The sequence below is a fragment of the Channa argus genome, chromosome 2, assembly GCF_033026475.1.
Source record: "Channa argus isolate prfri chromosome 2, Channa argus male v1.0, whole genome shotgun sequence".
In the NCBI taxonomy this organism is placed as follows: domain Eukaryota; kingdom Metazoa; phylum Chordata; class Actinopteri; order Anabantiformes; family Channidae; genus Channa; species Channa argus.
In genome coordinates, this window is record NC_090198.1 from 26,602,815 (window position 1) to 26,629,489 (window position 26,675).

The 26,675-nt window shown below is 38.4% G+C and overlaps 1 protein-coding gene across 2 annotated transcripts; it reads left to right on the forward strand.

Annotated features, from left to right (window-relative positions):
* On the forward strand, window positions 1–26,675 carry tspan15 (tetraspanin 15). Of its 2 annotated transcripts, none has more exons than XM_067487951.1 (8): window positions 1–197; window positions 7,437–7,622; window positions 8,113–8,187; window positions 11,903–11,998; window positions 19,466–19,582; window positions 23,015–23,065; window positions 23,327–23,443; window positions 24,146–26,675. In XM_067487951.1, the coding sequence occupies exons 1-8, from the start codon at window positions 108–110 to the stop codon at window positions 24,302–24,304; spliced, it is 891 nt and encodes a 296-aa protein (XP_067344052.1). In that variant the 5' UTR covers window positions 1–107; the 3' UTR covers window positions 24,305–26,675. The 2 variants fall into 2 exon arrangements, with proteins under 2 accessions (XP_067344052.1, XP_067344043.1); XM_067487942.1 differs by lacking the exon at window positions 1–197 and adding an exon at window positions 204–671.

The window sequence follows — 26,675 nt, forward strand, 5'->3', positions numbered from 1 at the left end:
TCCGTCCGTCAGTGCTGTGCGCGGCACCAGGTGTGGAAACGCGGAAGTGCGTTGTCAACAGTAGTGCAGGAAGCCGCCGGAGTCACTTGTCCACAGTCCCCGACACGATGCCCGACGGTGAAGAGGTCCGATACTGTCAGAAATGCTCCTACATTCTCCTCAAATTCACTCTGTGCGCCTACGCCATCGGCTGGTGGGTGAGTACCGCCACGGTCACGGTTGGTCAGAGAGGAGCGTTGTTGGTGCAGTTGTCTTGGCTGGAGTTGGGAGCGGCAGTGGCTGCGTGCGTGCGTGTGCATGTGCGTGTGCGTGTGTATATGTATCGGCATTCAATAGGTCTTTCTAAAAAGTATGGCGATGAAAAAGCGACACTGCAGCAACACTCTATCGCTTTTGTGTTCGTGATCTACAGCTTAGCGACAGGTGGTGAACGGGCTGACGATTCTTATTGTCCAGGCTGGAATTGTCCGACGTATAGTGGACGCGCCCTCCTCCGTGCATCCTGCTCTAGTCTGCCTCCTTTAAATGTGAGAAACTCCGTCATTCGCAGCAACAGCAATGTAGTGGAGAAAAAAAGGGAGAGGAACAGCAGCTTTATGGCCTGTTTCGATCGGGACTCCCACGAACTGGAGGTCCCGTTGAGTCCTGCTGTGGTCAGCTTGCACCTTGACGTGAGTCCTGCAGTATGTGCTCGCGCTGTCCTCGTGATAGCTTACCAAGGTGGAAACCGATGAAATTCCATCATTTTCCACTAAATCGCATTCGAGTATCAAGCATTTGGCCAATTAACAGACTTCTGATCATATTGGATGGCATCAGAGGGAGCTACAGGGATAATCGGTGTAATTGTTTTGTTTTTGTTTTTTTTCACCGCAAACACACACAAACCTGCTTTAACACATGAGACACCTGGTATTGTGAAATCTGCGGGTATGGTTGGGTTTGAGTGGCAGCCTGTGTCAAGCTTTGCGCATTAAAGCAAATATGCCAATTAAGACTATAATTTAAAATAAGGATTAAATAAGGATTACAATGAATAGCACAGAGCTGAATGGTTGGACAGGTAGCTTCTTGCTTCTGGTTACAGTACTTCAGTCACGTGGTGTATCTGAACGGTGATCTCTGAGTGACAGGAGTGTGCTGCACGTGCTGAGCCTAACATTTGTCAATAAGTACAGAAGACCTACAACAACAGGGTGATGTGAGGAGTTAAAGCATCAGCAAAATGACTTTATCCAAATGCAAATGTATTAAAAAAAAAGCCTTCTTTGACCATGTTTAGCCTTTTTGTGAAATAGCAATGTGTCATCAGTATGCATGGGTGGATTATGAGAAAATGCCAACCCCCTGCTCTGTCTCTTTGATTTGTACTGTGTAGTGTAGTGTAGTTGTGGTGGTTTTCCTTTTTGTTTTTTACGAAAGTTTTCAGTTTAATAGTCTCTCGATGTGTGGTGTCAGTTTTTGTCATTGTGTCTGCTTTTAATAATTTTGTGCATCTTAGGACATTTTTAGGTTGTTGATCCTCGAGTTTAAATACCTTAGCACTTGATTGCTCGTTGTGCATCCCTTCAACAGTCATTTTGATGAAGGGATGCCTGCTCCCTGGGCGGCTTCCTGGGCCTATCTGACCGCCTGCTCCCTGGGCCTGTGTCTGGTATCCCTGCTCAGTGAATGTGAGTTTAACTTTGTCATAAAAAAAAAAAGGGTGCTTTTTATGGTACAACCCCTGTAGCTGCTTCCTCTCAGAGACAACATGTCAGATTGTCTATTGTTGAAGACAAATAGTTAAAGGTCACAAAGAGACAAATTATCTGAAATGATTATTCAAATGATAAGACAGTAGGGAGAGTGGGATTGTGAAGGAGTGAGAAGCCAAGCGGTAATGTAGAGGGTTTTACTATGAAGGATGAATTATTTTATTTTATTATTTTGTCAAAATCTTTTATCTCAGCTTGTTGAATAATTCATGGCAAAATTCTCGCCCCTCTAAAGAATGTGATCAGCTTGATATGGTCAAGAATAAAGTGCAGTCACATCCTCTAGAAAAAGTACAGTAGCAAATGTTTACACGTTCAATATTAAACGCGTGGCTAATTTATTATAATTAGCGTGTGTGTGTGTGTGTGTGTGTGATTGTGCTTGAAGTGGTTCATGAAACTGGTGTGTATGGTGGTGGGAGTAATTTATGTAATGTCCTAAGTAATAGTTTCGGACCAGCATTGGATACGTACTCTGGTAGTGCTTTCTGGGCCGTTTCTGCTGTCCAAAAATCCTCAGACCTTTAGAAAACTATTGCTTTAAAAATAAATAAATAAATAAATATGATAACCTGTTCCTCAGTGTGATTCAGTCTTGTGCAGGACAGGATGTCACTGTGCTAGAGATCGGCTGCCGAAGTTGCGAACAGCCAAGCGAAACAGCACATGTTAGAACAACAATGTCAACAATAGAATAGTTCCTGCTCACTGTTGAAAAGGTTTGAGAGTAAGTCACACAATGGCTTAATCCAACCCAGCTTTATAGTGAATGATCAGAGATGTTACTGCTGACCAAGACTAAAACCAAAAGCAAACCAAAGCACGAGGGTGACGAGTCATATTTCAGTCTTTGACAGACATTCTTAAAATATAGTTCCAAAACTGTAAATCGAGACATGATGCACAAGCAGGAGAGGTTGTTACTGTAATTGTTGGTGTATGCGAACAGGTTTTGTCAGCACTTCATGATTCCAGGTAGTAACCTGCTGTGATTTCTCATTCTCCTGTCGGGTAAGTTTTGCAATAATGCAAAACAAATGCAGTGGTTTTTTTCTTATAACATTCCCAGTAGTGATCTCAGTTCTGAAAATCTTCCTGTTCCTATTGGTTACTTTCAATTCAGTCTTCTGCTTTTGCAGCCTTTGCCCACTGAAGGTTGACTGACCTCATACTGATACACACAATAAAACAAATTCACACAGTGGGATTTTCCCATGTAAGTAAATGGTATTTATATAGCACCTTTCAAGAGCAGAATGTCACAAAGCGAAGTTGTAAGTTAGCACTGCAGTGTCAGTGGAAAAACAAAGTGAATCCATCAGAAATCTTCATTTGTGTTTGAATTTGACCTCAAATTATGGTCATATGTTCACAATTATGAACAAATTAAGATTTTAACTAACAACACAAATTATTGTATTGTTCTCGTCTATACTGAACACAACATTTAACCATTTACAGCAGAGGTTGGGAAACTACTTGTAGCCTAATGGCATCAACAAAAGTAGGAGGTGAGTGCTACTCTGACTCATGATGTTGACTAAAGTTTTCAAATGACTGCCCAGGTTTATAAAAGCTATAAACAGGATAATGGCAGGGTGGCTGTCCTCCAGCTGAAAGTCTGTAGAAATGTATTGAGATCAGATTAAAAAGGACAGGGTGATACATTTTAGGTACCTTAATCAGCTTTCCTCAGACTTAAAAAGCTACATTGATGAGCAGTGATACCGTTCAAACAAACACGAAAGAAGTCCAGGTGTCATGACTCAACTGCCAGGTAACCTCAGCTTGATGATGTGATGTGATGCAGCAGAACAGTAACCTTAAACAGCAAAGCAACTACTACAGAAACACACACACACACAAAAGAAAAGCTGCTTTTTGGAGCGGACCAGTCAGAGCCTAAACCTTTTAGTCAATATAGATGCTGTGGAACAACGTTGATAAAGCTGCAGTGCAGTGCAGAGGAAGCAAGGTTACAGTCGGCTTTCTCAGGAAAGCTGTTTTTTTTTTTTTTTTTTGTCATGTATATGGGGAAGCTGGTTCTGAAACCGGCGTAGGGGGTTACTGAAACTAACCGGCTTTCTCCAACTGCGCATGTGTGTAACAAAAGGCTGCGGACAGCTCAGTTGTAGACTGAATGAGAGGAGAGATTATCGGGATGATGCAGCCTCATTTTTAAACCGTAGCCTGACAGATAATGTAACCAACACAAAGTGCCTCTTAGCAGTCTAAATAAGTCAGTTTCGTGTGTGTGTGTGTGTGTGTGTGTGTGTGTGTGTGTGTGTGTGTGTGTGTGTGTGTGTGTGTGTGTGTGTGTGTGTGTGTGTGTGTGTGTGTGTGTGTGTGTGTGTGTGTGTGTGTGTGTGTGTGTGTGTGTGTGTGTGTGTGTGTGTGTGTGTGTGTGTGTGTGTGTGTGTGTGTGTGTGTGTGTGTGTGTGTGTGTGTGTGTGTGTGTGTGTGTGTGTGTGTGTGTGTTTTTTAAAGCAGCTGTGTGTCTTCTCTCTCTTTGGCCTATTTTCCCCCTGTGCTGTCACTTTGCTGTGGCAAGAACACACACAAAGTAAAAGTCAGAAAACAGCGTTTATTTTGTCACTATACAGTTAAAATCTATGCGCCAGACTTCCAAAATAAGATGAAGGAGAAATCAGGTTCTCTTCTAAAAGAAAGTCGTACCATTTTTAAATCCACGGCATCATTTACTTTTTCCACCAGATGTTGACTTACCTACAGTGTGACAGTCCACCCTCCTCCACCCTTTCTGTGTCTCCACTGCTCCCCTTCCATGCTCCTCCCAGCCTTTCAAGTATTAATGTTATGAACTTATAATGTCTAACAATGCTACAAAGCTCACCAGGGAAGCAGAACGGTCTACTTAGGTCTGTTTGGTTGGAAGGGTGAGGCTCTTCAAAACCTTTTAGCAGGGAGTGCGTCTGCACTGCTGACAGTGTTGTTATAATGAGTCTGCACTTTCAGTTTTACAAAATATTTCCACTAAAAACCTTGAAAAAGTTAAGTTATTTTATAGTTTGGGATTAGTTTCACAGATTTTAGTTCAATATTAAACAGTTGGTAACAGTATAGCTCTAAGCCTTTTTAGTGCTTTTGGTGGATTTCAGTTCCTTTGTGTCTAAGGTCTGCAGTTTTAGTGCAACATGAGTTTCTGCATCACGTCCCCCCACAGCAGTTAGTCAGACACACTAATGGCACTGCGAAGTTGTTAGACTGTAATTATAGAAGTTATATAATACAATTTAACTCGGGTCTAATGTCCTGATTGTCACTAAGTGCACGCAGATAAACAGTGCTGTCTCTCTTAATAAACTATCTTGGCTATTTAAATTAGGATCTGTTTACACAAACCAGATTGATTCACAAGTCTTTATAAAGATGATCGCTCATGAGTGTTGACATTCTGTCATAAGAAATTTAGAGGTTGTCTGTGTGAAAAGTGTCCTCCTCAACTCCTGGCTGAAAGCATGTGAGTTAGGGGCGGGCGGGCAACCAGGCAGCAGTGAGACATCATAACAGACAGCAAGTAGAGACATGTAAGGTAAAGTCCCCATGGTGGAGTATAAACAGAAGCTGAACGCTCAGAAGCCACATGACTGCTAATAGAAAAGCACACATTTTCTTTATTTGCTTCCCCCCCTTTTCTTTCTGCTGTCCTCCTCCCCTCGGACAAGAATGAATACATTTAAAAAAGTTGACTCCACTTTTTAAGATTGTTTTTATTGATTTATTTTTTAACAAACACGAAGATAAAATATTTTATGGTTTAAAACAACTGTAAATGTGTTTAAATTATGCAATAGCCTTGTCTTGTAAAGTTGCTGTCTTCATTTATCGTCTAGCTCCAGCCCCTTTGTTTTCCTGCTAACACTGCTCACCACAATGAGCAAAGTAATATTCTTAATGCGTTGGCAGGAAGTGTTGGTGACCGACTAAGCTGAACACAAGCATGGGAGTGTTGTCATTGTGAGCATGCTGACTTTAGCATTTAGCAAAAAGCACTTCTGTGCTGCAGCCTCACAGAGCTGCCTGACGGTAGATTCATATGTTGTTTTATTACAAGTGTACAAACTAAAGTTATAACACTTATTATCACAACCTGTCTACTTGCCCATGTTTGTTGCCCTGTTTAACCATTTATATCAAGATTTCCTTTATGGATTTCAGCAGTCGTCAATTTATGGTATGAAAATAAACCTGTCGTTTTCATATTTTTGGCACTCACTGGACCCCTCCTGGCTTCAACAGGGATAAAAAATAGTTTGTGTCACTATAAATGGGTCATTGCATTTGGCCCCTTTCTACGTCAGCTGCCTGATCACATTACAGGCAATGTGCCATTTGCCAGCACTTGTGTCTATGCAAGTGGACTTTTCAATTTTAGTTTTGTCTGGAGATCATTGTAGCGACAGGTGATTTTGGTGTTATGTATTCATTCACTATATTTGTTAGTATACATAATACATTATACCTCAAAAACTCATCACAAAGAACCAGAATCCACACGGCTAGATAATAATAAAGCCCATGTAAGCAGAATCATTTTTCTTTGTAATTTGTGTGAACTGACCCTTTAAGTCCCCAGTAGCCACTGACAGCCATTGCAATGAATGCATAATTACAGCACCTGTAGCCATATGCTAATTTGATCCAGATTGCAGATGCTCAAGTATGTTAATGTTATACTGAATAAACAGATGACATGAAACAATTATTCCATTTGCTAGACTGTGTTCCTGAAAAGAAAGGGTTTGTTACAAGTTTCTGAGCATCATCTCTGTATAGAAAGATGGATTGATGGATGATGGGGAGGGAGTCGTACACAGTTTAGACAAGACAGCTGTTTCATCGCATTGATAGTTCTTAAGCAAATGTGTTGGCTATTGAATTATGGTGCAGTAACAGAGTGTAAACTCTGGGTGTTTGTCTATGTAAATTTGCAGGCAGCACTGATTGTTACCGATTATGTGCTTCAGAAAACCTAATTAAAGAAAATGGTCTGCAGTCCACTCAGTCCTGTGACTCAAATGAAAACAATGACTATAAACAGATTCATTAGGTTGAGTGCATTCAGTGTCATACTCCAGAGATTCCTACAGACAGGGTGATGCCGAGGGAGCTGTGTTAGGACCACATAGCTACAGAACTGGCCCAGATTTGATAGGAGGGAAAAAATCTGATTTAGTTTGTTTTGCCTTTCCATGAAAGAAATCTGACCTGAGTCACTTGGAGATGAAAAGATCAGATTTGGGCAACTTCACAAGGTAAAGTTAACATACAAAACTCAAGGAAGTACATACGCTTCACTGGGGACCAATGAGCATACATTTGTAGAGGGAGTTGCAGTGTTTAAATGAAACATTGGAATTATTTCAGATGGCTTTTGAGACTACAAGTGACTAGTTGGAGTGACTGTGTTACTCACCACTGCTGAAATTGACGCACCTTTTGCAGGTTTATTGAACATCTTATGCTATTTGTAAACTTCCTACCCATGTGGTTAAGGTCTGTGATACCTCCATGACCTTCCTCTCTGTATTTGCCCTTAAAAGTGTGTTTAGAAGATTGGCTTTGTTCCACTGTGTTTTCTGCTTTTTGTCTTTTGCTGCTAAAACTAGGAAAAGGAATGGCGATCCCCCGCTAACTGCTTCCACTTTGTGTTTCCAGTTAATAGGGGGATTTATTCTGGCCATTGGAATCTACGCAGAGGTTGAGAGACAAAGCTACAAGACACTGGATGGAGTTTTTTTGGCCCCTTCTATAATCCTGATCCTCCTGGGAATCCTCATGTTTGTTGTTTCATTCATTGGAGTCTTGGCTTCGCTGAGGGATAATCTAACTCTACTGAAAGTGGTGAGTGGTCTTCCAACAGTAAAGCCAAATAATGTATCTTTTATATTTTATTTTTTTTAAACAACGAGGTGGCTGTTGAGTGGCTTAGTCTGTAAATTCCGGTTCGTTCCTAAAATGTCATTGTAACATAGAACAGTGTGTGCTTGGACTGTGATTACACTCCTATTTTACACATATGAAGCTGCTTTCATGTGAAACAGCATTTTATGTGTAAATGGGAGAATTTAGGCTTTATTTATTACCAAAACTAATTTAGGCACCTTAAAAAAAAAATGTGTGGTTTTAGTTGTTGCCAGATGCTGAAAAACCAACTGTATAGGAATTTTAAACAATGTAGTGATCTTAAATATACACACTATATTTAGAGAAGTAGAATAAGGGCATTGGTTTAGTGATAATGTTGGCTCCTAAACTTAACATTTTAAAATAAGATACAATTTTTACTATGTAAATTAAAGCGTATGGCCCTTTCTTTCTGCTGTCTATTCAGTTCATGTACACCCTGGCAGTGTGTCTTCTCCTGGAGCTGATGGGAGGAATCTTGGGGCTTCTGTTCCGCAACCAGGTGAGCTGTTTGAGATCTTTATCATAAGCTTGTTAGAAACAGTCCCACCTCAGCAAGTGGGAGGTTGGGACATTTGTCAGGGAAGTTTTAAGTCAAGACAGCTTTATTAATTTGTTTTAATATCCCAAATTATAACTAAGGGCGTTTTAACCTGTATCCCATGTCCTTAGACATTTGTTTCAAACATGTAAACTCTCACAAAACATTTATTGTGGACAAAATTAGAACGTAAGAAAGATGAGTGAGGATAAATCATTCAAAGCTTGAATATAAATATTTATGGCAGAAAGGCAAACTGCTTTCACATGCTGCCAAACAGGTAGAACCTGAGCCGAATTATCTGTTTTCCATTTGAAAGCAAAGATGAGCACAGACAAAACACCACCCTTTGTATTAGGATAACACCCAAAGTGTAACACTTACCAATATTCACTTTCACACCACGAAGATATGATATAATCGGTTTACTTTCAGGGTACAACAAGCTAACGCAGTCTACAAAACCTCTTTCATAAAGATTATAGTCTTCAGTTGTTGTTCAGAACTGTTTTAAGGATGTGTCGATTGTTTTGGAGGATGCTTTTTCTGCTGTTAAGCTGTGCTGCATTCAGCCTAACTTCACCACTTTAACCAAATCGAGTGTATTCACTATATTTTAGTGCATATTTTAGAGATATAAACAACTAAATCACACAATGTATTATCTTATGTTTAAACAATAAAGACTTCACTGACATTAATCGAAACATTAGTTCTCATAGGGACATATAACCACAATTAATCTGTTTTTAAAGACTGTTTGTTTGTCTGATATTAGTGTGCTGATGGGACGTTCTGCTTCCCTGACCAGTCTTTGCGTTGCTGTATCGGTTTTCTATCTTCCTCACTTTTCTCCTATTGTCTGGCTTTATATCTCGGTCTTCAGTGTTTGATCTGATTTCGCCGCCTGCCATAAATTCCTCTAATGTTCCTGTGCAAACTAACGCAGCACAATTGCTTGTTTTTCTGTCTCCATGACTCGATAAGCAGGTTCCTTCAAAACAGGATGCAATCATAAGCAATACTTTGTGTCAAGAAAGAAAGGAAGGAAATACTTGTGTCCTAGATATTTTAAAAACTTTAATTCCGCCTGGATACATCAAATAATTACCTGTCTTGTTAACGCTGACATTAACAAGACAGGTAGAACATTACAAGACTTCAGTAGACTCAAGCAATACTTTGTGTCAAGAAAGAAAGAAAGAAAGGACAAATTTCAATGTGTCCTAGATATTTTAAATACTTTAATTCAGCCTGCATACTACAAATAATTACCTGTCTTGTTAATGCTGGAAGTTAATTGTTCAATTATTTTTATCGTCAGACATTCAATGGATGTTGCACTGCAGGTGGCTGATTTAAAATTCGGCTTTTGCTGCATTTTCTCAAACACACAAGCAATAGGCTCAGGATTCAACACCACCTGGCTGTGATTATTAAAATCTTTATATGGTAAGCGAATTGAAGGCTTTCATTGTGAAACAGCTGCAGCGAGGTAAGCTTAGTCATCATGCTTATCGACATAATGAAACATCAGATCTGTGGCAGGGGATTTGATGAACCTCCTAACATATCCTCAAAGTGAACATCACCTTTAATCATGATGATAACGTAGGAAAAATATCCATGTTTGAATATTGTTTATCCAAAGTATACAACACCCATCTACATTGTATGTTGTTGTGCCATTTATTGGACATTATCACTTGTGATTATCAGCATCATATATGTGGTCCCATAGGTTCCTGCTGCTCCATACTGGCTCTGTAGGTCATTATAAAGCAATACTATGTGCTGCAGCATTGCTTTGCTTGGCCTAAAAATGACGCTCCTTGGTTAGATTTGGGCACAAAAATGAGAAGGTTAGGGAAGGATCGTGACGTGGGTTAAAATACAGAAACAAAATGGACCAAAGTAACAAAACTGACTTTTATAACATTGAGCGGTGATATTAAACAGGACATGAACTGGTGTCTCTCATCTCAGGATCCTGTGTTCTATAAACCAACCATCTGCACCAACCACCGTTCCTGGCACTGCTTGGCTCATCGTATTTATCATCAAACTCTGACAGCCTGCCATATTTACTACAGCCAATATAATTTGCCAGTCGACCGTGTACCACGTGTCTTGGCCAAAATAAATATGCCCTTAGTTAGTAGGTAAACTGCCAATTGAGAACTCACCTTTTGGTGACCAAAGGTCAATGGCTGAAACATACCAGTATGTGGCAGTGAACCCAGTCCTCTAGACTATTAAAGCTACAATATGCAACTTAAGCTAGTTCTAGCACCAAAATAAATCTCGCACCATTACTGCTAATGTGCCCATGGTAGATGGATTGTCATTGTCTTGACAACCCCTCTGCTGAGATATCAGGTTTCCTGGGGAACCTCTTGCTTGTTTATGTCTACATGTGGATCTGTTGTAAAAATCTGAAGTCTGTTGTTCCCGTTCCCCTTTTCTAGGCTTTTCATTTATCTTATTTTCATGTCACATAAAAAATAACTTATGTAATCTATATCCATTTATCCATGATTGTCAAAAGAAACTTTAAGTTACCATATGATTAGAGAATGTGAAGTGCCATCTTGTGAAATTTCTCCTGCCTTCCTATTGGGGAGATGGAGGCTGTGTTTTGATTTACTATAATGTTGCCACAGAAGATCAGTGCCTCCTCCTTAACTTTATGAATACAACTGTGCTCAAATTCTCAAATTAACAGATCTTGCATGGAGCCACTGAAAAACTACCACTGCGTTAACTGTCCCCAACAGTTAGGACAGTATAATGTGTCTTAAGTTCTTTGTTATGATTGTACAATTGAGAGCATTAATGGCAAATAAATGTCCACGTTTTGTTAGTTCTTTATTGTAATGTCACGAGAAATGTTCATGTGTGTTTATAAGTGGAATTTATAACTGTGCATATTTCCTGGGCATCTAATATCCACGAATACAATGTGAAAATTAATGCCGCCAGCCTATAGTGAGTAGTTCAATAATGATCAGGTATCATCTGTCTCAAAGGGAAAAGCTTCAGTAAACTCAAAATCTGCACATTCTAATGTATCTTAAACATGGCTATAGCTTCACTGTGAAGACCGGATACGTTCAATTTGAGGAAGAAAATAAATCTAATAAAGCTCAGTTCCTTAAATCACTATGATTCTCATGAGTCGGCATAGACTCAAATCATAATCTGTGTTTTAAAAGGGACAAATGAGGAACATCAGAGCACCCGAATGAGGAAAAAACACCCAAACCTTCGTTGCCCAGTCTGATGAAGTATAAATGGAACTAATGAAGCACAATCAAAGCGTATAGTGGAGTGAAATTAGTGGAATAAATGGACAGCTGTTTGAATGAAAACATTCATTGAAAAGCTCTTCTTGCTTCAACTGTGTGACATCCTAAATTGCAAATATTTCTCAGTGTGTGGATAAACTGAAGCGTTACACTAATGTGACCCCGCCGCACCAGATTGTGAATGACAGATGTGAGCTGTCAAATTTTAATATTCCAGTTCAGTGGATTAGTCACCTTGACTAATCACAGCATCTCCTTTCCAGAAACACTGACACTGACTCAGCTGTCATAGAAAGAAAACATAAGTGGTAACATGACGCTCCTCCGTCCCCAAAACACATTTAAACTGTCTCTTTGCTCTCTTACAGACAAAAGAGTTGCTGAACAAGACGATCCAAAAGAACATCGAGAATTACTATGATGACCTGGACTTCAAAAACCTCTTGGACTTTGTCCAGAAAAGGGTAAGTTTATCTTGGTGCTTGTTTTCTGTCAGCAAAAGACAGGACTGAATGTTCCGTATTAGCGTTCCAAAAATCTTCTTATGCAGTGCAGCACAGCACGCTTTATAAGGCTGAATTAGGATCTGCTGGTGGAAACCTCACCACCTGTGAATTTGGCAATTCCAGCAAGTAATGTCCAAAATAATGTGAACCGTGTGGAGCCATCACTGTGCACCTGCTCCCAGAGTACATCATGCTGCCACACACACAGCCTGAAGCTGAAGATCTCATTACCAACTTTATGAAAAACATAGGGATGTAATTGCTGCAGACAGGGAAAGCGATCACACACAAGATTAGAAAGCATCCCCCAACAAACAGTTATTAACTAAACAGAAAAGGGTAGTTAGTGTGTGTGTGTGTGTGTGTGTGTGTGTGTGTGTGTGTGTGTGTGTGTGTGTGTGTGTGTGTCTGAGTTCAGCATAAAACAAAATGTCTCCAATGGGAAACAGTTTTTAAATTCTTGGAAGTGAGAACTTTTACATATTTCACATGTTCTCCACCTACAAAGTACCAAGTGCCTTCTCCTTACAGTGTCTATAAGAAGTATTCTCTCTACTTGTAAGTTTTCCCATTCATGTTCAATTTAAATATTTATACACAGTAATGCCAATTTATAAGGTGTAACACAAGTGCTGGCATAGCTTTTTTCCCCATTGAAGTCCGGTTTTAGTAGATGCACCTTGGCTCCAATTACAGCATTGAGCCTGTGTGGATATGTGTCAAGCAACTTGGAACATGTGGACTCTGCACTTTTATTCATTTCATGAATAAAACAACACCTTATTGTCTCTAAAACAATTCTGTGTAGATTTGGCTGTATGTTTGGGGTCAATATCTTGCTGGCAAACAAATATTCTCCCCAGTCACAGTTCTTTTGCAAACTGCATCAGGTTTTCCACCAGAAAAACAGCATAATGCTTCACAGTGGGGATGACATGTTTTTGATGATGTATTTCAAAACTCTGCTGAGTAGCTGACATTACATAACAGTAAAGCAATATTACCCCATGTTAAGCATATTTTTGACTCTCTTTGTTTTACAGTGTTATTATAATCTTATGACTGAATTGTAGTGTTGAGTGTTCAGGCTGAAGGGAGTTTCCACTATTTATTTGACCACATCTGTGTCAATGAAGCTATAGAAAAAAATGTAAAAGTACAAAAACATCTTTCTGTCTGACACAGTGTAGTTCAACAGAAGCATCTTCCACAATGATCATACAGCAGAATTGACTCCTCAAAAACTGTTTCACTTTAATTGAATATTAAATATACATTAAAAAACCCTGACAATCACCCCTGGGTGTAGTTTAAAAAGGGTGAATAATTCTCTATCAACAGTAAATAGATTATATCAGCAAACCTTTTTTATTTTAATGTGCTGTGTTTTGGAATACTGTGTGTAATCATGTTGGTTCTTGACACACTGATGTACATTTAGTGGAAAACGTTTCTCAAGCATCAAGTTTCAGGTCTGACAACTGGTTAGACGAGACTTTTCTAGGGCATACAACGTTGAGTGTAAACTCAACAAGAACTGTCTTGTACAAAATATAATTTAAAGTCATACCCTATCATAAAATGGTATACTTTTGCTGGATATGATAACTGGATTTATCCAGTCCTGCTTTAAATCTGTCAAATGTTTACTCAGACGTTTCATTGTCACTGTCTAAGTAATAATTAGAGCAGCAAAGGAAGATGGATTTCACTTTGTAACATGAACAGGTGCCTTAGCATCCAACAGTTTTCAGTTCATGCAGTAATTGGGCAAAGTAGAAAGTAGACAGGATTTAACCTCTCAAGGCTTTTTGAAAAGACATTGTTTGAAATTGTGTTAGTACAACTTTTCATGACAAGAATAAACGTGTTTTTATTTAGATGTTATCAGACAACACTTCATTAAAGCTGACGTGATTAATGGATTGTGAAAAAAACATTGAGAATTAATTCATATTCAGGCCACACTGCCAGACACTCTCAGATTTCTGATTTTCATGTATGTGTTTGTAATTTCACCTTTAACAACATCCTGGGTCTCAAACTGTTTCAGCTTCAAGGTTTGTTTGGTCCAACAGTAAAAACGCTTTAATTCATGGTTAACTGTAGCTTTTTGGCTTTGACACATCCAATTGAAATGGATCAGTTTTGAATCAGAAGGAAATGAGGGAAAACACATTCTGGAGCCAAAACATAAATCTATATTTTAGTGAAGGGTCATACCATGTCATACCATGTCTGTTCTAGGCAGAGTGGAGAGAAATTTCCACTCTGCCTCAGTAAAGTAATGGAAATGTGACATTGGCTGCATGCGTCCTCAGCACTAGGAAAAGACAGTGACAGCCTTTTTCCTCCCTCACAATTGCATTGCATAGATAATCTGTCATAATATTGACTACTGCAGTGTCTTAGTGAAAAAAGCTACAATTATTAATTTTCCTTATTAGTGGAACCCATAGCATCTCCACCATGCAAACGCCACACAACCTAGAATTTAGTGTTGTCATAGAGACCAGTGTTCTCACAACTCCTACAGTGGTTTATATCCAGAAGCCTTAGAGCACTGCAAACAACGAAGGCATTCTGTCATTTGGACAGACACTGACTTCATTTCCTCGGTGCTATGTGGTGGTTTGACACAAAAGTGATCATGCATATTTATCATGCATATCGTTTTGGATTCATCACCGGGGGCATTAGTGGCATTGAGGCCAAGCCAGTCCAGGCAATGTTATTTACATAGCACATTTTATTAGAAGAGAACTCGTTGTGTTTTGCATGAAAATGCATTCAGAAAAAAGTAGCATGTGGGTCTGAAAGTGTAATAAAGGCGTATAAGAAAGAAGACCAAAACAATTTGGCAAACCTCTACACACAGTAACTAATGAAAATTGGATCATATGTCTTAGGATCATGATATTTTGATCTTTTCAGAGTAGGACGACAGTACCTGAGATCAACTTCATCAAATCTCGTTCTTACTAGAGCCAAATTATATATTTATGCACAGTTTGTAATCAGAAATTACTCATTGGTGATGTCTCCTAAAGCAGAAGGACTTCCACTGAATTTCTTCCATTAACACATAAACACTAACATTATCTAATGTATCTGAATAATGTGTGACATCACAAATCCAAATGTTAACGTTTCATTGGTGACTTGATGTGCACTAGTTTGTCAGGGATTGCAGTTACCAGAGAGAATCAACACAAAATGTACTGAAGTTGGAATTAGGAAACACAGATCTATTACTAGCTTTTAAAAAGAAAATGTAAAATCTTGTACATTTTTGTTTCTTCTACAGCATCAGTGTCAGCCAAGCTTCTTTAGATGGGAGGTGTCAGCTGTCGTAACTTCTCCCCAGAATCAGCATTGCCTTAGATTGGTTTAGTGCATGGGTTAAGTTTGGGTTTCCAAGTGTTGAAGTCTTCATTTAATTCTTTATTGAAATAAAGCTGGAAAAATAGGAGATCTTTGGTCTGTCTGCAGGAAAAGTGTATTTTTGCCTGTAGTTCAGTGAGTAAAGCCAGTAAAATTCAAAGTATGCTGCAGGAAACCTTGTCCTGTGTTCAGCAAAATGGCTGTTTGTACCAGCACCACATACAGCAGCAGCTTTGGTTTATCTGATTGCTGACTGTCGCTTTTACACTGAGGCTATTAGAAAAACCCTGTGAAGTGCATCCATCTTTTGCAAAACTTTGCCTCTTACAGTTACGTGCACTGTTTCTATGTGTTATTTATTCAAAGTCGTTGCATGGCCATGTGGTTAAGACCCTTTGGGTTTTCTGCTGCTTTACCATCTGTTGTTTCCTCTGCTGTCATCTGTCTAATAGTATTGGATGACCCATGACAGAGACATGACATTTGGAAGGCTGATGGATAGTGGTTTGTAAATATTATACCACAGATTAGTTGGCCTTACGGCATTTTTAATTAAAAGTACACATGCAGGTGTCTGCAAAAAATTCACATGGAGGCAATTGGAGAAGACAAACAAAATAAAAAAGGCTAAAATATTTGCAGAACTCAGTCTGTCACACTTTATGCAGATCCACCAATGTGTTGGTGCAGATGCTATTGAATCTGTGAAGCAGCTGCTGCAAATGTAAAGCCTTTCACAGCAGACACAGGTGGTAGTTTTTGACTCCCTGATGGATTGAGGGCACCAACTAAAGACACAAACTCTTTCTGACTTTTACATAGCAAAATGTAAATATAGTTGGTATGTCTATTATCTTAAGATTATGTTTTGGGCATGTTCGCATTTACATGACATGCAGCTCCACTAAGGTGTTGATTCCGATCTTTCAAAATAGGACACAACTTAATCAGAAACTCCTTATTATACGGCTCAACACCGTGTGTGCTCAGAATAACAGTCAATATTGTTAATTTGGATGGAGTCAGTGCAGTCATGGCCAAAGGGTGTTAGGAATGTTGTTGAGAGATAGAAGGAACTTCCAAAGTCATGGAGGCGAGATTTAAATGGCAAAAGATGATTTAAAGGATAATTTTAGTCATTGTTGTTCACAATCACCATAAAGACAATAAAGCGACTCAACACAGAATCTTCTGTACTATCTGTTTTATTCGTTCTCAGGCTGCAGCCCTAATTGACTTGTTTGTTGGTGCCTCAGATCTTCGTTGTTGTCCAAAAATGATGAAAACCACATCAGCCAGACACACGCTTCACTGGATGCCACATTTCTTTATTCCAAAACCGTTTGCATTTGTTATTCGTAACAATCATAGCACCGTATGCTGAGATTCGGCACTTCCTTGTATTGTAGAAGGTTAACTGTCCATGTCCATTTCACCAAACCGATGAAGAGTTTGGATAATAGTTACTTCATTGCAAAAAGGATCTGGCTTTTTGCAATGAAGAAACCTCACCGAGTGCAGTGTCTGGCAGATGTGTTTTTTTTTTTTTATATAGTACTAAATAAATAAATAGTTTTTGGATCAACAAACAAGTAAATCCAGGCTGCAGGGTGACAAATAACCAAACTATAACTAAATTAGAAAGCAATAAACATCCCATCCGATCACATCTCAGTTTGTGCCACCAATTGCGCACAAAAAAAAAGTTATTTATATTTATTTTATGGACAGATTTATTTATTTTTTAATATTGATGTGAGTTTGCCGTTTTTCAAAGAATACTGTGTTCTGTAGTCCTTCAGGTTTGTTCAAATTTTTTATGGTACAACTTCAGGTGGAACAGGAGTGAATAAGCCTGCAGGTTTAATTGCCGCATGGGTGTCGTATAATAATGACATGTGGAGAAGTGGATGAACCGACTACAAAATCTGTGATTCATTCAGCAGATGTTTCACTCTGAGAAACTTGCCTCACTCTGATCGTTTTCTTCTGGTAATTGACCCCTGAATAACATTTGTGTCCGACAGTGACGATAATAGAAAACCACAGGAAAATACAAATACCTTTTTTATTGGCATTTTAAGAAGGATGCTTAAGAGCGGCTCATTATCTGTGACACCAGAAGAGGCGCAAACAGTAATTAATCACATTTCACTTGAGACACTTTTACTTTGATGTCAGTAAACAAAATGTTGTGTAGCTCAACCATCAGTGTGAAAGCGACTGTTGTGAGGGTCTCTTCACTTTTGTCTGTCCTCTCACGCAGTCTCATTGCTGTTGACAGGTGTTTTTAAGAGCTTGGCGCCTCATGTCAGTCTTGTGAGGATGCAGAGTCTCCTGAACCACACTCGACATCAGTCTGCCCAAAGAAAGGATTCACTGCAGAGCTGTTTTGCATTGCACCTTCTAAACTAGTGATTCAGGATGAAGGGAAATGTTTTTGGAGTTGGACCTAACAGTTCCAGGCTTTAATCAAATAATAATTGCTTTGCCGTCCTCTGGCCTTTGTCTTGGTCCCAACCTGGTGCTGGTGCTCTGTGGCATCATGCTAACGAGAGGAGGGAGTTACTTGCTAGCATTCTGGCATCATCTCAGCATACTGATGACACTGCCTGACAAAAGAGCAGCCTCATATATATTCATTTATTCATCGTCTTTCTTGTCCTCTCTTAGTGTTCCTCTTGGTGTCTGAACTCTCACCCTGTTTGTTCTTTTTCGCCTCTTACTGACTCACTTTCTCTATGCCAGTGAAATGTGTCGCACAAAGCAGAGCAAATGGAATGGTTCCCAGGTTACAGCTGGTACAGCAACTTTCTCTTTGGGACACTGAATAGAGACGTTGTTGTAGATTGACTGCTATCAATTGAGGCAGTGCATTATTCTTTTTTCTTTTCGTTTTTTTTTTTCTCAAATTTTGAAAAGCATTTGGTTTCAGATTTATTATCCGATTATTAAAATTTTCTCACAGAGCACATTCTGTTAAACACAGGCAGAACTAATTTCATTAATAACAGCAGCATCCTATTAATGATATTTGATAGACCAAATATATGTTGCTAGCAAAGGTCCAAATGCCCATTAAGAGTAGAAATGGAAACAGTGCTTGGTTGTTTGCATGAGATTGTGTTGTTTTAGTTTATACTTTGATGGTTAAATTAGTTAAAACTGGCAATAACATGGCTGCCTAACAGAGTGGCTGCTCAAATGGCCATCTGACACAGAAACACTCAAAAACTAATAACGAAGCTGTTTGAAGCAGCATTTTAGTCAATGTGACTCAAAAGCTCTCAGTCGAAACCAATAACCATTATGTTTCTTAGCAAAACTCATTTGTTGTCTCTGTGAAGTAATAGTAGGTTGTTTTCTAAAGGGCTTGTCAGTAATGGCTGAAATAGAGGGCAATTAAAACATAATTGGTTGGTATCGCACTATTTTGTGGCTGTGAATCAACAGCAGGAGGTGGGCAGGTATCAATTTACTGTAAGTATTATTGATTCAGGAGGAAACATGTTTTCGTGTGGCAGAGTGTGTAGCACAGGTATCACAGACATGGCTTTAATTCCATGAGCTTGTACTCAGTCTAATAAATGGTATACATTTATTTATTTATTTAAAGTAAAAGTTGTATTGTATTTGTCTATGGGTCATAAAATAAAAAGTTAAGGGGATTTAAATTGGAATGACATAATCACAATAATCCAATTTTAAAAATAATTTTGTCCAAATATATGATGGAGTTCAAATTCTAAGTAAAAACTATTTTTAAATACATTCTTTACTTTTACATTATACAATTCCGACCAAATGACACAGCCGTACACCTACATGTAAGCTTATTTTGACAAAGTACACACAAATAACAGATTTATAATTAAATGCAAATTGTCATCAATTATGGCTCATTTCATCCCACAATGTCAGTGCTACAGCTATAATGCGGTTTACAGCATTTACTTACTTTTTATGTCTCCCCTATCTATTGCTCATTTGCTGTATACATTTCTGATTTAATTTTCCTTTCACTTTTCTCGTGTGTGGCAGTTTAAATGTTGTGGAAGTAAAGACTACACAGACTGGTCAAGAAACATGTACCACAGCTGTACTGCACCTGGACCACTGGCCTGTGGTGTCCCTTATACCTGCTGCCTTACTCCTAAAGTAAGTATATGTTTTTGGGTTTAATATCATGTCCTCTCTGGCTCTCCCACTCAATTATGCAATGTCGCCACTAATTTCTTCTCAGTCTCTGCTTTTGTCCTTCAGCATTAGGTTGCAGCAGCTGTGACTATTACAGTACCTGCTGCATTTTGCTTGGATCACCTAGTAGTTAGATACCATGCTGCCACCAAACGCACTTTTATTAAGCTGCATTTTCTGTTGGTTTTACAGAATTTGACAAATTAAATTAAAGGAAAACCCTGAATAAATGAGTGGCATGACACAATTGAGCTCTTAACATCTAGTTGTGGCCTGTTGCATGTATAAAAACTCTCGTTTGACTGTGATGTTTGAGTATTGGTGCAGTTTGTAGGGAAATGATCAGACTGTGCCAACAAGAACAGTCTGTGGATAGTTACGTAGAGAAGAATATTGTAGTAAGACGGCAGCGCCTAAGCCCCTCATTACAGAGATGAATTCAGCGGTGCAAAAACCTTTAGCACAGCTTTACAAAGATATGAAAAAATTAATCTAGTCAGATGGTCCATTCTTCACCATATTCTCAAGGCCAGTCCATGTTTTGTGTACAAAAGTTCCAATAGCATTATAATAGCACCATCCAAAGAGCATGAGGCATCACGGAATGGTTTGAGGAGTATAATGAGGTGTCAACCCCGTTTTTGTGTGTTGTCTGGGAGATTTTGTACTGACATGTTACATAGAATTTTCCAGGACAATCATCAGAAACCTAATGTCATTTACTAAATGTAAATGAGTGTCTTTTGGAAGAATGGTGTTTCATTCCTTCAGTAGATTTTTAGAGGCTAGAAAAATGAGTCCCAGGTGCTTTGACAACGTTCTGGCCCATCATACGTCATGTTGATTTTTCCTGTAGTTTGTCAAACATCCGTACATACAGAATATAAAGAGCAGAGACATGAACATCAATGTCAACGTGAGCTCAAAGGGCTTGAATGTTGATAGGCACAAGTAAAATTCTATAGCTTACAATTCTATAATATCTGTTTAAAATTCTATAGTTCTATAATAATTTTATAGTTTCTATAGTTTTCTATAGTCAGAATATTGACAGACATGCTATCAATATATGCAAAATATTGCTGACAACTCCATTTGCAGCCCCTGGGTATATACACATACACGTTAACTGACTTTGAGGGTCCGCATGAGATGCAAGCATCTGTAATATTACCCTGATTGTTTAGCTACAGAAAACCTTTAATCATTCGTGGCTCTATTTATTCATAATGTGCGTGTGAAGCCCTGAACACTCAGGGCTCAGTTTGTATGTCATTATAGTAATAGCTGTAATAGCATGGAGTTACCTTTTAAAATGCATCCCATCATCTTTATGATGGTGATTAAGCTTGTGCCACGCTAGACACAGTCACAGGCAATTTTCTCCCACACAAAGCGACACACATGCTCCCCTTTAATTTACACGCCCACCCTCTCTCTGAGTTTAGAAGGGAAAAACAAAAACTTTTTATTCAAACTAACTTTCCTCTGAATCATCACCTGCAGTGTGTCGAGCCCATAGCTGTACAATGACTCCTATTTTTTACCTTTTTGTATGTGTTTTATTTTCCTCTTCAGTTGTGTGAAATCATTACCTCATTCTAGAAGACTGTTGCAGACAGACGAATATGGGGAAAATATCGTGTGGTCCTACTGATCACACCACCACACGGTAGTGCATTATAAATCTTAAAATTAAACCTAACAGTGGTGTAAAGTAAATTTGTAAGTTGACATACACAATGTACTCAAGTAGGCTGAGATGAATGGCTGTTCAGGCTCGTATCCTACTTCGTTATCCATGCATCCAAGTAGTTGTCTGTGGCAGATGTAATGAAATTTCCTACAGGCTTTTCTAAGATGCAGCGCTGACAAGAGGATGCACGGGAGTTCAGTGACTTTGACCTTCAACCTTTGACCAATAAAATCGAATCCGCTCGTCCTTGAGTTTTGTTGATATTTATGCCAATCTTAATAAAAATTCCACCAAGATGTTACCTTGACCTTTGACCTCTGACTCCCAAAATGTAACTAACGGCTTATCCTTAAATCCAATTGAACTTGTTTGTAACAAGTTTAAAAAAATTCCTTTGATGCATTACTGTGATATTGCTTTCACAAGAATGGGATGAATGGATGGAATGTTATGTTACATGCTGCAACATTAAAGTCTTGAGCACATGAATGTATCAAAAACTATCAAAAAAATAACATTTTGAATTCAGCACTTTTACTTCTAACAGAATTTCCACACTGTGCGCTGATTCTTCAGTAAATGATCTGAGTACTTTTTGCATAATGACTTTAAAAAGGTTGATCGCTCCTTTTCTCTCCTTCCCACTATGCCAGATGCCCACGGGAGATTATGTACTCCCATTTGAATATACTGTATGAATACATTTCAGTGTTTGAATAAGGAAAAGCTGTGCACACACACTATACAGTGCACTATACAGGTGCACTATACAGGATTTAACACCACTGCAGTCAGTGTTTCTCCGGGGAAGAGACCTTCATTTGTTTTGTGATCACTGGAGTATGTCTTATTATACATAGAGATTACATATAAGAGTTAATGTAGAAAAAATATGTAAAATATGTTAATTATAATGAATCTATAATGTAATTTATAAGTTGTTTTAGATGTAGGAATTAAGGAGTACTTGTAAGTGGTATGCTTGTAGGTTGTTTATTAGAGACAGGAAGTGTGTGTGTGTGTGTGTGTGTGTGTGTGTGTGTGTGTGTGTGTGTGTGTGTGTGTGTGTGTGTGTGTGTGTGTGTGTGTGTGTGTGTGTGTGTGTGTGTGTGTGTGTGTGTGTGTGTGTGTGTGTGTGTGTGTGTGTGTGTGTGTGTGTGTGTGTGTGTGTGTGTGTGTGTGTGTGTGTGTGTGTGTGTGTGTGTGTGTGTGTGTGTGTGTGTGTGTGTGTGTGTCAATGAGGGTCAGGCTGACCTGGCGTATGTCCCAGAATTAAAAAGTTCCCAGCAACTATCTGGAAAACAGTTTGGCAAGGAAGAGGAGAAAAACAGGATATGGTGTTTGTTTGTAGTGCAAGTATGAAGTAGTAGAAGTTGGAAGAAGTGGGATAATAATAGAACGTGTTGTGATGCGAAGGATCTTATGCATTAGAATAGAAGAGTCTCTCGGTTAGTGTTGGAACGGGCGCTGGCTCTCTCTCTATTCACTCTCATTTAGCTCTCTTGCTTTTTCCCTTTCTGACCGATGCTTCTTTTGGCTGAGTGAGTTTTTCGTCCCGTCTGATACAGATTGGAACAATAAATCTATTGTCTTGATATATGGACTTGTTGTGGTCTGAGTCATCTTCTGTCCGCTGTTGGCTCTTCTTGACTCTGACGCTTTATTTAGCTTCTCTTAACTTTGTATCTCCTCTCCAGCCTAATGAGGTGGCTAACACCATGTGTGGGTACAAGGTGCTGGACAAACAGGTAAGACCACAAAGACCAACTTACCTGAATTGAAACATCAGTCTTTTCTTAATTTAAAGAGCAGCCCCTCTCCTTAAATGCCATGTTAAAGTTTTTTGCCGTCTTGAAAAGTCAGAGCAATAACATGTACCAGCAATAACATGTACCATCACAACAGCATGTAATATTATTTAGTTGGATTTTGCATAAAAGTATTTACAAATTTGGGAAAAATATATGGAAAATCTACAACACGGCTAACAAGTGTTTTGGTTTTCACAGCGGTTGGAATTGATCAGTACCATCCATATTAGAGGCTGCACAGATGCTTTCTTCATATTTCTGATGGACAACTATAAGATTATGGCTGGACTGCTGTTAGGGATCTTGCTACCTCAGGTACACACACACACAAATATAACTTTTGTTGCTCAGACAAACTAATCTTTGAAAGAGTTTGATTGAAAAGTGATTCGGATGAGACTAAAGATTGTCATCTTATGGTGATGGAAATAGGAAATCATTCATAGACCAAACCATCTAATTTTGGTTCCACCTTCCCCCGTTTTGTATATAACTATAAACACATCTTTTTTTTTTTTAATCTGTAAAATAAGTTTCATGTTTGATTTAAGTGATTTCAGTGATCTTATGATTTCATGTTAAGAACATTCTTAGAAATCCACATCTTAACAAATTCCGAGTTCTTGGAAGTTCTTTCACTATGTTGCCCAGAGAATTACTGTGGTTATTAGCAAATGCTGTGCAAGTTATGCAGTTGTGCCCACGCTTTCCCAAAGTGTCACCTCTGGTATGTCATAATTTACACTGTGGAACTTCTCGGTGTGACTGTATAAGCAGATTTGTCTCCATGACACAGGCCACCACCAGGCTGAGATAATGACAGCTCAGAAGAAAGAGCATTGAATTTCTCTTGAATTCCTTTCTTCTTTTATCTCCTTCTCGCATCTTATGTGGACAGGACTTAAAACGTGAGGGTATGGGGTACTGGAAGTGGTGGCAGGAACAAGGAGACATTTAGGACAAATGAGAAAAACTCGTGGTGACCTCTGATTTGACCTATTTTCTTTCTTTCTCTAGTTCTTTGGTGTGGTAGTGAGTTGGCTGTATATCACTCGTATTGAAGACACAATCAGTGAATACTCTACCCAAGCAGACTCGCTGATTGCACAAGACAGACAGTTTAGGGACCATGGACGTGTGGCCAAATGGTTTAAGTGTTTGCCAGAGTTCGACTGATGAAGACAAAAGGACGAAACAAAGGGAGTCTGTCTTTGAACCACAGGTTTGATACACGCTCCATCATCATTCAATAATTTTTCGGGAAGAAGGAATTTTTCATCAAATTGTTTTGTTTTTTTTTTGTTTTTGTTTTTTTGGTACACATTGATATTCAAGTGTTTCTTTTCAATTTCACAGTATATTTCTAAGAAAATTCGTTTTTAGGGGCAAATGTATTATTAATTATTAATTGCTGCATTAACGAAGTGTTTACTAATGCATGAGTGGGAAATAAGAGCTAGTTTCTGTATGTGATTTTAGCCACATGATGCCTCAGACAGTCTCAGGGATAAACACAGAAACCATTAAAGCCTCTCTTACATCTGGTCTTATGACCTGAAAGTCTGGTCCGTTCACAAACATGAGGACTGATGTACTTTTATACCTGTGTTTAGTTGCCTGACTCCTATGAAGCCGGTTCTGTCATACAACTATTACTGTTGCCAAAAAAAAAACCTGCACTGCAGGACATTGTGGAGCTTAGGCACTTAATTCTGTTATGTGACAGCAGGACATGTTTGCCTTGTTTTATATGGAACTGAACACACTTAGATGTTTGAGATGAAAACTGAATCATTTTTAAATGTAAAAGTCTGTAGATTAAAACTGTATCCCCTGTATATCCCCGAACCTTCATATGTCGTCTTGCACTGGTTATATGGCTCATTTTCTCTAACTTTTGCTTTGAACTTACAACTACTAATTTTTTATGTTTTTTTTTATTTAGATACATTTTCTGTTTATCTTCCATGTCTCTTTTTAAATAATGAGATAATCCAAAACATTGTCTATTGTGAGTTGATTTTAATGTATTCTAATACAGCAGCACTGCCGTAACAAACTAATATCTCAGGGTTGTAAAAGCTACAGTGTGTAATGTTTTAAAAGAAATATGTTCCAGAAGCGTATCTTATTGTGGACAGGTGCTGTGGGTGGTGTATCAATAATTATTATTCATCAAGGCAGAAAATACCTTGAAACTGGTTTGACCACCTTTATTCATCCCAAAAGAAATTGTCAATCATTAGTAATCTAATTTCTAGGCACATGAAGCAGTCCGATAGGTGAATAATGTGAATTTAATGTCCGACTGAACTTGGTTAAATTTTCTTTCAAGACCTGATATTTTTGTAGACCTGATTTTTGTAAAATTATTTTTTTTGTTTGTTTGTTTGTTTGTTTTTTTTTTTTTTTTTTTTTTTTTTTTTTTTTTTTTTTTTTTACAGGGGACATTTAATTTGTCTCCGTGTGACTTTACACTACATTCTTGCATAAGATGCTGTAATTAAATGTTTGGAAGCATTTCAAGTTGTCAGGTTCATGTTTAAAAGCCAAACACAACTTTACTGAGTGTTGCTGTTTAAACCTAAACAGACCAACATGTCATTTCATGGTACAGGTTGAATTACTGAGTCGGTGTAGCTCGGTTTATTTTACACTTAATAACATGTTCTATACTTTGGTACTTTGGCCTTTTAATGTAAAAGTTTGGAATTTTTAACATTGTAACTCGTGAAGCTTTTATGGTGGGTTGAAGGTAACAATCATGTATATTAAAGTGGTTGAGGGTTTGTTTTTTAGTTTTTTTTAATAAGTGCTTCAGCCAGAAATACTACTGTTAATATTTAGGGTGCTTTCACACAGATTCAAGCTTTTTGACACATTGTTAAATAAAAAGAAAACATCCCATTTTCACATTAACAAGTAAGAGTGAAAGTAAGTAATTATTATTTGTTTGGAACTGAACACTCTTCTTGAAGCACAAAGAACTGACTACACAGTTATTTCCCTTTGATTGACATCCCTTTTGTGCCTTTATTAAACCACATGTGGTGAGTTAAAAGGTTTTGACTAATTGTTGGCACATCTCACATTTATTAGACTCACTGGTCAGTCGGTGTATTCAGGATGTGTGTCATTACAAAACATTTTCTATTCTTACAATAAAACTGTATTAATGTCGTGATAGAAATTTTCCTTACACAAATAATCTCGTGTGTGTGTGTGTGTGTGTGTGTGTGTGAGTTTTAAGCTACACACTTTATAATGCTTATAACCAAAGTCTTTGTTACCTTTAATGTGTACAGCAAGGAAGGTGTTCTAAACAATACATTACAGATGTCAATGCCAATATTGGCTCTTCAGAAGCGGTAAGATCATAGAGAAATGTTTATCCAAAGAAATATTAGTTTCATAGTTGCTTGGACAGTCAGGTTACATGTTTTATTAATGCCATGTTCTGTTTATAGATGATTTGTGTTTGAGATGCACCAACCCGCTTACTGAGTGAAGTTTGTTGTTGGGGGAAAAAATTAAATGGTTTAATGCT